The sequence below is a fragment of the Galleria mellonella genome, unplaced genomic scaffold (assembly GCF_026898425.1).
Source record: "Galleria mellonella isolate WM207_F2 unplaced genomic scaffold, CSIRO_AGI_GalMel_v1 utg21, whole genome shotgun sequence".
NCBI lineage: Eukaryota > Metazoa > Arthropoda > Insecta > Lepidoptera > Pyralidae > Galleria > Galleria mellonella.
In genome coordinates, this window is record NW_026442037.1 from 1,853,135 (window position 1) to 1,866,640 (window position 13,506).

At 33.3% G+C, this 13,506-nt stretch overlaps 1 protein-coding gene across 1 annotated transcript; it reads left to right on the plus strand.

Moving 5' to 3' along the window:
• Positions 1-1,596: 1,596 nt before the first annotated feature.
• LOC113510380 (neuropeptide-like 3) lies at positions 1,597-3,802 on the plus strand. The gene is made up of 3 exons (XM_031911069.2): positions 1,597-1,717; positions 2,681-2,848; positions 3,584-3,802. Exons 1-3 carry the CDS (start codon positions 1,706-1,708, stop codon positions 3,668-3,670), a joined length of 267 nt encoding a protein of 88 aa, XP_031766929.2. The 5' UTR covers positions 1,597-1,705; the 3' UTR covers positions 3,671-3,802.
• Positions 3,803-13,506: the final 9,704 nt, after the last annotated feature.

Genomic DNA, 13,506 nt, shown 5'->3' on the forward strand with positions numbered 1-13,506 from the left:
TGCACCAAAATGGATGTAGTTTTTACAGTTGTGTTTCTTAAGATCTAACGTAAAATCTACTGCATGTTTCCTTTTAATACGTCATCTAAAAGAGGCCTATTTCACTGGTTTTTCTCGTTTCGAAATTTATGTGTACAAAGTGGCGCGCAAAGAGCTAGTTAAAAATATTTTCACAAAAATTCAAATTGTTACATAATTGAGACAAGCATGCAAAATCTAATAAAATATACTTTGTCTTCCTTACTATGCCCATCGCTCAATTTGATTGATCGAGCTTTCACCTTAGTAGGAGTAAATTGTTACTAATTGCCTCTAATTAGTATGTAAAGTGGGTCATACAAGTTCAACTCTCAATACCGAGTGACGAATGTATAGAAGATAACTTAGAAATAAAGGAGTTTTCATGTTTTTGTTTTTAGTTTCTTTATGTTATATTAAAAATTATTTAATATCAAAATAATATTTTTACGTACAATTTTTTTTATTTGAAGTACATTAATTGACATGAAATTGTAATTGACCTGTTGTTTTTTTATAAGAATTGTTATTTTAATATTTAAGTATTTAAAATTTTGCATGCCTAATTGTGGCGAAATATGTGGACTTAGTATTATTTTATCTATCTATTCATTCATTCATATAAATCAAGTAAGTTTATTTGCTGTTTTTAATGGTACTTTGTTAACCTACAATGAATCGGGTATCTATAGATCTTAATTTAAAAATAGATGTATGCAATATCCAGCGTTGTTTTACGAAAAAATAATATAATTACAAAATATCTACCCGAATCTAACAGAAATACCCATAAGCGTACCTAATAGAAGTCATCCCGCTCGGTGACATAAGTCATCCTTACATTCAAACAAAAAATTCTTATTCTAGTAACCAAAAAGTTGTATTATATACGTATATAATGTTTTATATTATTATACATATATGCACATATATTTTGTTCTCCTATTATCTATATTATCTTTGTAGCAATAAGGGTGTATTCTTCATATCATCTTGGAACAGAATTTTTTTTTTTTTATTTTGTAGATATTATAATAGAATTTCTATAACAAACATTTTTATTCCTCTTTTGTCGGATATAAAAAAGCTTAATTTCTTTCCACTTCAATCAACTAAAACAGATAAAACATATTTTTTCTCAACTCCTTGATTATTTAATTTGTTTTTTATTTAGGTATTATATCTACTGTCCACATAATTATGAAATCATTTTGGTAGGGAAGAATAGGCTAGAAGATTGACTGTTGCTCTTTCGAAAGAAATATTTTTTTTTATTAAGTTATGCTCTTGTATCGCCTTTACCCCACAACAGTTCAAGTGCTGAACTTAATTAGGAAATGATTCTGACCAATCGATTTGATTATTTACTTATAAAAAAAATATTCGAGTATATAAGTATTTTATTATGTGTAAATAATAACGCACATTCCATCATACTGTTCTATAACATTGCCATATCTGACAGCCAATAGAGCAGCCTTTCTATTTTTTCTTGGCGACAAGTTGTCCTATTATGTATTCAGATAGATTTGACCTTAGGAGGGACTAGGCACGCCTTAGTATCCCTAGATGAAACGACCTTCGTCGGACCTATATATGCTTCAGTCTTCCGTAGATCGACATAGTCTGCACTTGGAAGGCCTAGAAGCAGTTCTTGTAGAAAACCAATCAATTAAACCCATTCAAAATGAAATACGCCGTGAGTATAATGGGAGTACAATAGCTGCATGGAAACAATAGAAAATGGCGCGAAGATTATTAGGGTTTCTTAAATAAATGGCGATCGGTTCCATCCATCTTAGACTCTTATTACGTGAAAACTGTACTTATATCTAACTTCAAAATAATTATTTTAATAATTTATTGTTATTATGTCACATATTCAGACATAAGCCCTCCCCCACAGACTGTCCCAAGGAAAGGCCTTGAGTTATCCACATCTATTGACTTTTTCAATATATTTAAGATCGTTATTCCATTTTAAGAATCTTTGATCAACGTGATAGGCCCATTGTCACTACAATTTCCTGATCCTTCGGATTGATTTCTAGATCCAGACGATTTCTCCTTATAAGTATAGGATATACTATCTGGTTTTGTTCCTAGTTTACTTTTCATTGGTGTATTGTGCTGAGTTTCTTTACTTGCCTCTTACAACATTCCAGGAACGAGAAACAGTGATGACGTATTGAATTATTCTTTAGTCATCACACAGAGAGCTTTTATAGATATTTTTGTGAAATTTGGTCAAAATTTTTATTAATTTAATCTGTGTGTTCACCAAAAAACCTATAAAATGGAATATTTGTTATTAAATTAAATTAATTTATTTGTTATACAATCACGCTTACATGGATGAACAACTTTGAAACATACTTCGTACGCAGATGTGTTATATTTTGTATTAAGTTATAATGTATAATATAAGGCACATTTAATATAATTCAAGCAGAGAATTTGCGGGTTACAGCTAGTAAATAGCAAAAAATAAGATTTAGCTTGAAATTAAGAATACGCATATTATAAAAATAAATAATAAAAAAATAAATAATAATATATTGTTCGCGCAAAATTTAATATTATATTACTTCCAGTTATTTGACAATTTGGGATTCCTATTTTTGGATTTTTTAATCCTAAATTAATCCTTAATTACTTTTAGGTATTTTTCGTTCTGTGCTACGTGGCGCTGTCCTCAGCTGCTCCTCAGGTGATCGTACCGGGCATCGCTCCTGGTTTTATTGCCCCTGGTGTATATGCCCCAGGTGTAGTCGCCCCAGGCGTAGTCGCCCCTGGTGTGGTAGACGTGGCTGGATTGGTTGGCCCCAGGGTACGTTTCATTTGAATTATTCGTAAACTGTTTTTAAATACAGCTCATTTGTTTTTTTTACAGATATTTAAAAAAATAGTAAATTTTAAAAAAATATTTAAAAAAAAATAGTAACTCATTTCCCAATATTTTTGTTAATTTTCAGATTATTTTTGTAAGTAGTTGCATATTCGTGAGAAAATGTCAATAGTTCTTGCCTTTTGTAAGAAGTAAAACTATATTGTTTTAATTATTTTAATTTATTTAACTTGCTACAAGTTTTACTTAGTTTTTTTTTATACAACTTAGAATGGCAAACAAGCTGATGGCCTACCTGATGATAAGTGATAACCCTCGCCTATAGGTATGAGTAGTACCATGGATATAACAGTGTATACTGTTTCGCCCATGATACTCCCATGCGTTGACATTCCTGAGGACTTAGATGTTATTCCTCTGTACCCTGTAAAGTTACTGTTATATTCTACCCTTAAAACGTAAACACAGCCATGTAAACACGAATGGGACAGAGGTACCCAAGCAAACAACTTTTGTACAAAGTCTCCCTCTGGTATAGTTTGGTATTATATGGCATTTTGTAATATGTCCAGTGGTATTTATTATAATTTTTATTACTCTTTTTCCAAATTAAAATATTATTTCCGTGTTATACTCATAACTACTCATTTTAATTTAGAAAAAAGTTTCTTCAAACTATAGTATAACTATATACTTATATTTGTTTTTCCATTTTAGACCTTGGTCGCTGGCCCCACAGTCATCAATGGCGTACCCGGTGGCCAGATCATCGCCCCAGGCGTCATCGGCACCACTGTAATCTAATCCTTCAAAACCCCTAATCCCTAGCTCCCTCCCACAAGTACTGCCTCCCAATCCCAACTAGACCAATCGGTACATACAATTAAACTGTACATAATGTTCTTATTGCCAAATTAAAAGTACTTTCTCTTCCGATATATGATTTTTATTGCATATTGCAAAAAGGGGAAAACAATCAGCAAATATATTCATGTATATTTTCACGCCAGTTCTTATACAGGGTAGATAGAGACTTATCTACTTTGCTATTCTAAGATGTGTATTGTCTGGTGTACTCGGCTGGACAGGTTTGGGTGACATTTGAGATAAACTAAAGCCTACAACACACCAGTGAAGGGTGATAGATGGGAATGAAAACAGGCCAGTTAGCCCATCATGATTAATTCATCAGGAATTAACAAGAATTAATCGGTTCGGAAATACTGTTACTGTGTATTTAAAACTTTTCTTGAAATTATTCAAAATTTATAACACCGTTAACCATCCATATAGAACACTGTAGCAAGAATGAATGAATCTAATCTGTTCAATCTGTCAATCTTACTCGCTCATTCTCATTCGTTTATTCTCGTCATCATACGTTCCGTTACAGCAAATATTGATCATATTAAAAATATTTCCTACATATATATATTAAAACTAATTCGTGTAAAAACAGGAAAGTTAGCTAATGTATAAATTAGATATAGGAAGACAATAATACAGGAAATAAGATAATAGGCATAGCGCCACTGCACCTGTTCACGATGTAGATTAGATATCTATATTCTTGATTTGATATAGAAGTGCATTGAAACGGATTGCGCCGTGGGCATTTCAACTTCTTTCTCTCTAAGAATTTCCTATAACCCTATCCGTACTCCTTTTTGATATATAGATAAAAAAAAATACTATTATTACACAGGAAATTAAAATAATAGTTGTTCTAGCATGACTGTTTCAGTTTAAAGAGATATGACAGTGAAATTATAGAATACAGAGGCGTAAAACCGTATTCTTTAAGAATAACAACGTATAAAAAGTACTATAGGCATATTAATAAGTGATAATCTTCTTTTCCTTAAAAAAGGTAAAGAGTCTAAGTTTATTAAACAAATTTAGATTCTAAATTGTATTAAAAAAAAGTAGTCGGTTATGTCCACGGTACTGCTCATGTCTTTAGGCGACGGTTACCACTTTCCATCAGGTGGACCGTCGCGTCAGCTTGTTTGCCATTCTAAGTTGTATAAAAAAAATAAAGTAAAAATCAATAAGTACTCAAACGATACGTAAATTAAATAAATATTTACTCAACCTGATATAATATTATTCTTACATAATCGCATTGCTATGGAACACCTAAAAATTCGTCTAATGAACATAAACATAATTTTCGTTAGCATACATTTCGTCGCAAGTTTTAATCGGTACAAACCCACTTCTTGTAGTGTCGAGTCCTCATTTCAACGCATCTCATAAATGTAACTAATGGAATGACCTCACCACGAAAATATAATATCCGAAACTTGTTGCGAATAGCTTAACTCTTTAGGGTTCCATCAGAGTGGTCTTCAAAATTTGTGTAAGGAATAGCTTATAAAACTTATATAGTGATAACAAAAGTACCCAAGCAGAATAGTTAATTGATTGTGAAGTTTCAGAAATCTGAATGTTTATTTTTCCATAAATATGTTTTAGTTTATTTAATAATAAAAACCAGTCAGTTGTAGGACTGCACGTCAGAAGTGAAAACATTTTTGCTTCACAAATTTTTAAATATGTATGTAAGTGTGTGTGTGTGTAGCGCATGCGTGTTTGCGTGTGTGTATTTCATTCTCTCTCTCTCTCTCTGTGTGTGTGTGTGTGCATGTGTCGGAGCATGATGGTCACGTGAGTTCAGTGCTTTTTCTGTATCTCAACGAGCCTAACCTCTAATCCTCCTGAGCCTAACAAGTTTTCACTTCAAAAACAAAAAAAAAAAAACAAATGGCGGGTGTTATGAACTTGAGCTACGATTAAACTCTAGAAACACGTATAACGTCTAATTGATAACAAAATTAAAACTTACATAAATGGAAAAAATACAACGAAATATAAACGGTTGTAAGGTTGGTGAGAAATTATTACTCTGCAATCATAAACGCCGCGCAATTAATTCCTAATTACAAAGTATGGTTAGATGTCTCATTATAACGACTGTTGGGAATACTCAGTTACGTAACACTCAAATGTATGTAAAATCACGTAAGAGTGTAGGCATACGTATAACATTACAGTAGAAAATGTTTTGTCGTTGTAATATTGTGTTTACGTTGTTTTTAACTTACAATTTGCATAAGCTATTCTTTAGAATTTTAAATCGATATATTACCTAATATTATGAAAACGTGTGACTGAATATATTGATTTAATTTTTATTTACCAGAGGGAGACTTTGTACAAAAATCAAAAACGACACCCACGGGAAAGGTATGGGTGGCCTATTCTATGTCGGGACCACATGGCCTAGTTATATAATACTATAATAATATATATACTATAACATATAATATGTTTTATATTATCTGTGCTTTAGTCTTACCGTGACCACAACGTAGTGCAAATCACATCGCAACATCGACAATAAAAATATAAGATGTGTACCTACATACTATATACTTACCTGTAACTATATACTACTCGTATCATCATTTGTACTTTAACCTTAATTTGTATATTTTCTGTAGGTCCTTAAATTTATATGAGAAATTAAATTATGTAAAGTGCGGTAGCCTGATCTTCATAACACAGGATTGTCCTCTTCTAGTGGAGTTCGTCACGATGGTCTAACTGATCTGCTTTCATTGTCACCTATCATCCCTCACTAGTGTCCCGCCAGTGTATACTGAGAGCGCAGGCAAGGTTACCATTCTATCATCACCTATTAAAAAAAAACACAGGATTGTCCTAGCATGAAGGCCAGAGACATTGAGAATTAATATGTAATATATATGTATTTTGTAATTCATCTGTATATTTTTGTTGAATAAATTATTATTATTATACTATTTACCTGTACTCGCATCTCGATCGTGAATTTAAAATATTATCTAAGCTTGTCACGGTAAACGCCCGCGCTGCAAGAATGATGACAACCGACGCCATAGCTAACCACATTGTTCCTTATTTTATTGAATACAAAAAACAGTAATTGTATTACGATCACGGCTCGCTCTATTGTTTTATTAGTTGTTTAATAAAATAAAAATTCGTGGCTGTCAGATTAGGTACCATTGTTTTATTTTAATGTTGCTCAAAGTATAATATAAATTTAATAAAAGTATAGGCTGCGAATGAAATTCGTAATCACAGTTCACGTTTATAATATGTACCTGCTATTTTATATAATTATGCATTCTATTAAGGTTAAATAGGTAGTTTTTTTAATGGGTGAAAATGATGCTGGCGAGATACCAGTCAGGGGTGATAGAAAAAAATAAATCCAGCTTAATTTAAAAAAAATGTTAGTTATGCTATCAGTTGACTTATCGTGGGAATTAACTACTATACTTTACTTTAGTGTTATTACTTATACTGTGGCTATAGATTTTAGAACTGCTCGAGGTCGGGAAGAAAGGGATTGTTAGTAATGAGGTCTCATAACTAGCTATATATCTTATCAGGTCGATGTCCACGCGGTTTCCCCTGGAAACTATCGTGATTAATTTTTATGGAATTAGTCACGATGGACTAACTGACCTGCTTTTATCCTTACCTATATCTCTGTGGTGGCCAGCGCATAACAATAGTGTTGGCGGAGTTATCATTCCATTCTCATCCATTAAAAAAATTACAAGAAGTCGATTTGCAGGTTTATTCTTGAATCAAATTCAATCCAATCTATTGTCAATGACAATTTTGTACTGCACACGTGAAACAACGATAAGGTATTAGGTTATAATTTGGATCGATTTACAATAGTTTGCATTGATACGTTACACTAATAATTAATATGCGTCTATCAGAACAATATAGAACCATAATGACGCTAATACTACATTTCGTGAGTGCGAAGAATCTTAATTCTTTTTTTTATACCACTGAGGTGGCAAACAAGCATACGGCTCACCTGATGGTAAGCGGTTACCGTAGTCTATAAACGCCTGCAATACCAAAGGTGTTACGCGCGCGTTGCCGACCTTAAAGAAACCTCTTTACACCCCTTTTGAAGAACCCCATGCTGTAATATCTTGGGAAAACCTCGGCAGGGAGCTCATTCCATAATCATAATTCCATTTCCAATATCGATCTATTAAAAATTATTTCAAGAGTAATTTAGCTAACAAGAGAACCTCACTGATGAGGTCTCTTGTTAGCAATGGGGCTGTTTAGTATCAATACCGTTACTAAAAATTTCATTTAATTTTTCTAGTCTAGACAAAGTGATGCGTCCCGAATTGTCATATAAACTGTGGAGACACGTCAACAGTGCTACTGGTTGTTTTATTTTTTAATTAGTTACCCCACCCGTGGTATTGGTATACATCGGTGGGGACCAATGAAAGATGATAGATGAGGATAAAGCAAGTCAGTTAGCCCATCGTGACGAATTCAATAAGAATTGTTCACGATGGTTTCCAGGGGGAACCACGTGGAGTTCGACCTGATAGGGGCATATTGTTAGCAATGGGGCTATCAAACTCCATTGCTAACAATCCCTTTCTCCCCCGCTACTGGTTGTTCTTTACACTGTGCTTATCTCATGCTCAGATAAAATATATAGCATACCATCAAGTGAAGTGTGATTGAAGTAATTTGTTATGGGATATTATTCATGCATATTCGTCACCCTATTACGACCGTAGCTGTCATGGCTGGTTATTTAACTACAATTTACGTAAAAGATCATCAATTTTCTTTGCTTTACCGAAAAAGATTTATCGAAAAAAAAGTCAGGATCCGTTGAATTCTCTTCCGTTTCTATTATGACAAGAATTCATTCGAATCTGTATAATTCTGCGATTACCTATTCAATGTGGATAAAAGATTGGTCATTTTATATGTTCCATTCGTCTCTAATATTTGGTATTCGTGTAGTAAAAAAACATCTTGCTCATAATGTCCACATATTGTTTGTATTGCTATTTAGAATAGGTATTAGGATGAAAGTATATCTACTCGTTTATGCTACGTACTTGCATCACGTAAGTTTTGACTTATTTTTTTTAAGTGAATGTTTTATAAGTACAAAATAAGAGTGTAAATACAGTAAACGTTATATTTATTAATTTATTGCATTAAATATTGATTTAAAAACGTTATTCAATAAGTCTATTACATGGTTACGTGAGTTTTTCTTATAGAACATTCAATATGAATTTTGCTAGTAAAAGTGGATTGGAAAAAAGGCTAAAACAAGCACACGAAAATAATCGCGTTCTCATTTAGCTAGGGCTGCCAGTTGAGTAAATTTATTTTACATAATTGTTTTTGAAATTAAAATGATCAATAGAATGTTGATAACAAATGCAACAATAAAAATAAATGAAAAATTTGACAATACAACAACAACAACAAAAAGAAGGAAATTAACATGAATTTATCAAATTCGATTGTTCGATTGAGGTACTTATTTTGATTGAGGTACTTTGGTTTATAAAGTTAGTTGCATTTTTGTTTTACATCACATTAAACATAATTTAAAGAGTATCTATTATCAATACTACACTCATTAGTGTCACACATGAAATTTATTAAATTTCACCTAAAAATATAGCTCAAATATGAGACTATCTTTTGAGTTACGCGACAGTTTGAAATATATACAGAATTCAAAAATATTTCGACTATGTTCTTAAAAGAATGATCCATAAATAGTATCGGTGTCTCGTTCAGATAATTCCAATATATATGACTGATTCTGAATCCTGACCAAAAAGGATAAATACAGACGACCCTCCAATTTATTTGGCAGCCCTATATTTAGATTGTCAGTGGATAGCTCAATAAAATTTACCTTTTGTGTAAACAGTTAAGGTATTAAATCGAATAATCGAATAGACTAAGAGACGAAAGTCTATACAGGTTCGAGTAGCAAATTCAAATCCAGTTACGCAATTGGAAGGGAACTGGGTGAATCAGAAAGGCGTTGCAACGGCATGTGGCACTCGGAAGTGGAGTGTATTGTATTACGTAACTGTATTGAAGCAAATGTAATTGGAAGGCAGTACACCTGTTTCTGGTGTAAATATTATTTATTATAAGTACTTTTTTATAATCATTATTTTCGATGCTGGCATGTATAACTTTTTATTTTTAATGGGTGAAAATGGATTGGTAACCCCGCCCGCGCTATCGGTATACACCGACGAGGCACCAGTGGCAGATGATAGGTGAGAATGAATGCAGGTTAGTTGGCCCACCATGATGAATTCGACAAGAATTAAACATGATGGTTTCCAGGGGGAACCATGTGGAGGTCAACCTGAGAGGATATATTGCTAGTAATGGGGCTATTAGACTTCATTACTAACAATCCCTTTCCTCTCAAGGCAATATATCCTGTCAGGTCGACCTCCATGTGGTGCCCCCTGGAAACCATTGTGCTGAATTCCAAGTATATTCATGATAATGGGCTAACTGGCCTGCCTTTTTATTTTCACCTATTATCCCTCACTGATGCCTTGCCAGCGCATACTAATAGTGCAGGCGGGGTTACAACTCCATTGTCATCCATTAAAAGAAGGGTATATAGGAATGGAGAAGGACATAGGCTACTTTTTAACCCGGTCAGTGAATATATCCTGGCCACGCGGACGAAGCTGCGGATAAACTTAATAACATATATAAATATTCTTACGACCACAATCCCTTACAGAACCAGGGGGAAAGGGATTGTTAGCAATGGAGTTTGACAGCCCCATTGCTAGCAATATACCCTATTAGGTCGACCTCCACGTGGTTCCCCCTGGAAACCATCGCGAACAATTCTTGTTGAATTCGTCACGATGGACTAACTGACCTGCTTCATCTTTATCTATCATCCTTCACTGCCCCGCCGGTGTATACCGATAGCGCGGGTGGGGTTACCATTCCATTATCACCCATTAAAAAAAGTCCTTTACGGAATAGTCACAAACGTAAGTCAGTTTTTGTCGTTGTGGTGAATATAATACTCCACATTCTCACGTTTTGCCAGGCGTATTACAACTCCATGTGGCAGACGGTTTGAATTGAGATACTAGTCATTGATGCAGTCTAAATTCGAACTCACGACATTTGTGGCTTTGCAGTCGGAGTAGTATACTACTGGGCCATGATGCTCACGTTTCTTTCTTTATTGCATAATGATGTACGACACCAGTATGTATGTAAGTATTTAATAATATATTAATACTGCTTGGTGTTGCCCTCTGGTGTTATGTATTTCTAGGCCGTAATTGTTATACACGAAGGCCTTTGACATGGCTTACTGGACGGTAGCTTTATATGCCTTCCAAAGCACGAGGCGAGGGAAAACAAATTATAATGTTCGAAAGTTGAATTTAAAATTCGAAGGTGTAGGCTGAGATTTGATCTGTATATCCCTGATCCTTGAATTCCAATTAAGCGTCATTCAAACGAAGTGTTACCACTATCTAATAATATAGTTTTTTAACTAGCACTTTCCGTACGAGTTTAAACCAAGAAGGTTAACTTTATTTACAAAATATAAATGCTGACAATATAACGGCGTCTTCTCTTTTGTTTGCACCGCAGTCATTGACCATGGACTGCAATGGTCGTTTCCAATAAGATGAGCTGCACACTCCTTCCAATTCATCATTCCGTTCATAAAAAAAAAAAATAAAAGACGTGAGGTCAGGTATGTTGACTGATAGAAATCAGTGGAGTAGGGAGATATCCATGTCGACTCCAGTCAAAATTATTGAGCGGAGCCTTGGTAATTTTCATATTTCTTAGTGTCTCAATCGTCAAGTTTATAGATGTTGTTTAGTAATTAAATTAATATAAATACCTAGTATTATACTAGCATGTCTGTTGTCGTGGAAACAGGTTTTGCCGTAGCCTTGCCAAAGGTAAAAATCTTAAATAATTCAGATCTTTCTTGTATATAATGATTATTAATTTTACTTTTATAAATAAAATATTAGATAATAGCAATTTAGCAATGTTGTAACCTAAGATAGAGCACACTCTCACACCCATGGCTGTATACGATTATGGTCTATGTCTCTATATATATTGTATTAAAAAGTGTAATATTTTTTCCTCTCTCTGTTTGCCTCGCATTGTTAAATGTTCCATATGTTTATTCTCTATTAAAATAAAACCGTCAGAAACGAAAAAGTTGTTTGCTGAAAGTCTTCCTGTATTGTAATATTACATCAATCAAAGAGGTTTTATTTTTATATAATTAATATAGAAAAAAGATATGTTTACCAAGATTGATTGCTAAATATACTAATAAAACTCAGGTACGTAGATACTATTTACCTGCAATCGTGTTGTGTTAAGTCCCAATAGTGTATTTAAAATAAATATACCAAATAAAAAAAAAAAAAACATTATATGTTGTCTGCATACTCCGTATAGAACATGGCGTGAAGATAGACAGATACCTATATAAAAAGTAGTAAACATCTAAATAATATAAAAAAAAAGTTCTGTCTTGGAACGAAACGAATTTTTGCTTCCTGCAGTTATTCAAACTGGTTGTCCATTATAATTATTATGTAGAACGGAACGCGATCGCATCATTACGACATTTCTACAATGTGCTTGTTTATGCGCGGCAACTTTATTACTGCAGACTTAAAATGATAAACGGCTCTTTGGCGACTGCGTATTCTGTTTTTTTTTTAATGAACTAAATTGGAATCATAATCTCGCGTGCGCTTTTAGTATACGCTAGCAGGGCACCAGTGAGAGACAATAGGCGAGGTTGACAGCAATTACAGTTAGCCCATCGTGACGAATTCTACGAGAATGTTTTCCAGAGTTTTGATCTAACAGCCTCATTTTTAGTAATATATTGCCAGCAATGAGATTTAAGACTCCATTATTAATAATCACTTTCCTGTTTTCTGGGTGTTTCGGTGTGTGACCCTTCGATGTTTGATATCCGATTTATCATGCCATATATTAACTTGAGAACTAGGCAACTGACCTGATTGGGTTTTATTTGAATATTTATATATTTTAATTAATTAATTATCTAATATTGTAATAACGAAGTGAAAATGAACACGAGTGATACATCAAACATTGCATACATTTATATATAAACATTTATGGGTTATAAGGTTTTTCTATCACCTATTAAAAAATAAATAGATAATTTACTACTGTTAGGAGCCTTAACATAAAATAACCTAATTGAAATTACTATATCCATTTCAGTGATGGTGCTATAAAATAGAAAACAGTTTCACACATAACACTTGTAAGTGATCTAAAAATGAGTAATCTCGTATTCGCATCTTGACATAATCGATCGTTCGAGTGAAATGATCGAATTTTATGATAGTTACGCATCACTGCTGAGTAACACTAGCTGACTAATATATGTATGAGAATGATGCCAATATCCGCTTTTTAGGTGTGGAAATAGTCGGAAGATTCCGAGTGATAGTGGAAAAGTGAATAAGTATTGATCTCTCAATGAGTGTTCGATTTGAGCGTAATTATGTAACGCTGCAAAAACTGGCACGTTTTGTAGGACGTTCTAATTTCGAACTTTATAGTGCCAAATTGAAAGTCATTCACGGGGCGAGACCAAATCTGACAGTAAAGTTCGATATTTGAAATAACATTATCTGAACATTGTATAGATTATGGATAGTACCTGCGATCCTCTTTCTATGGAATATTCTATCAGA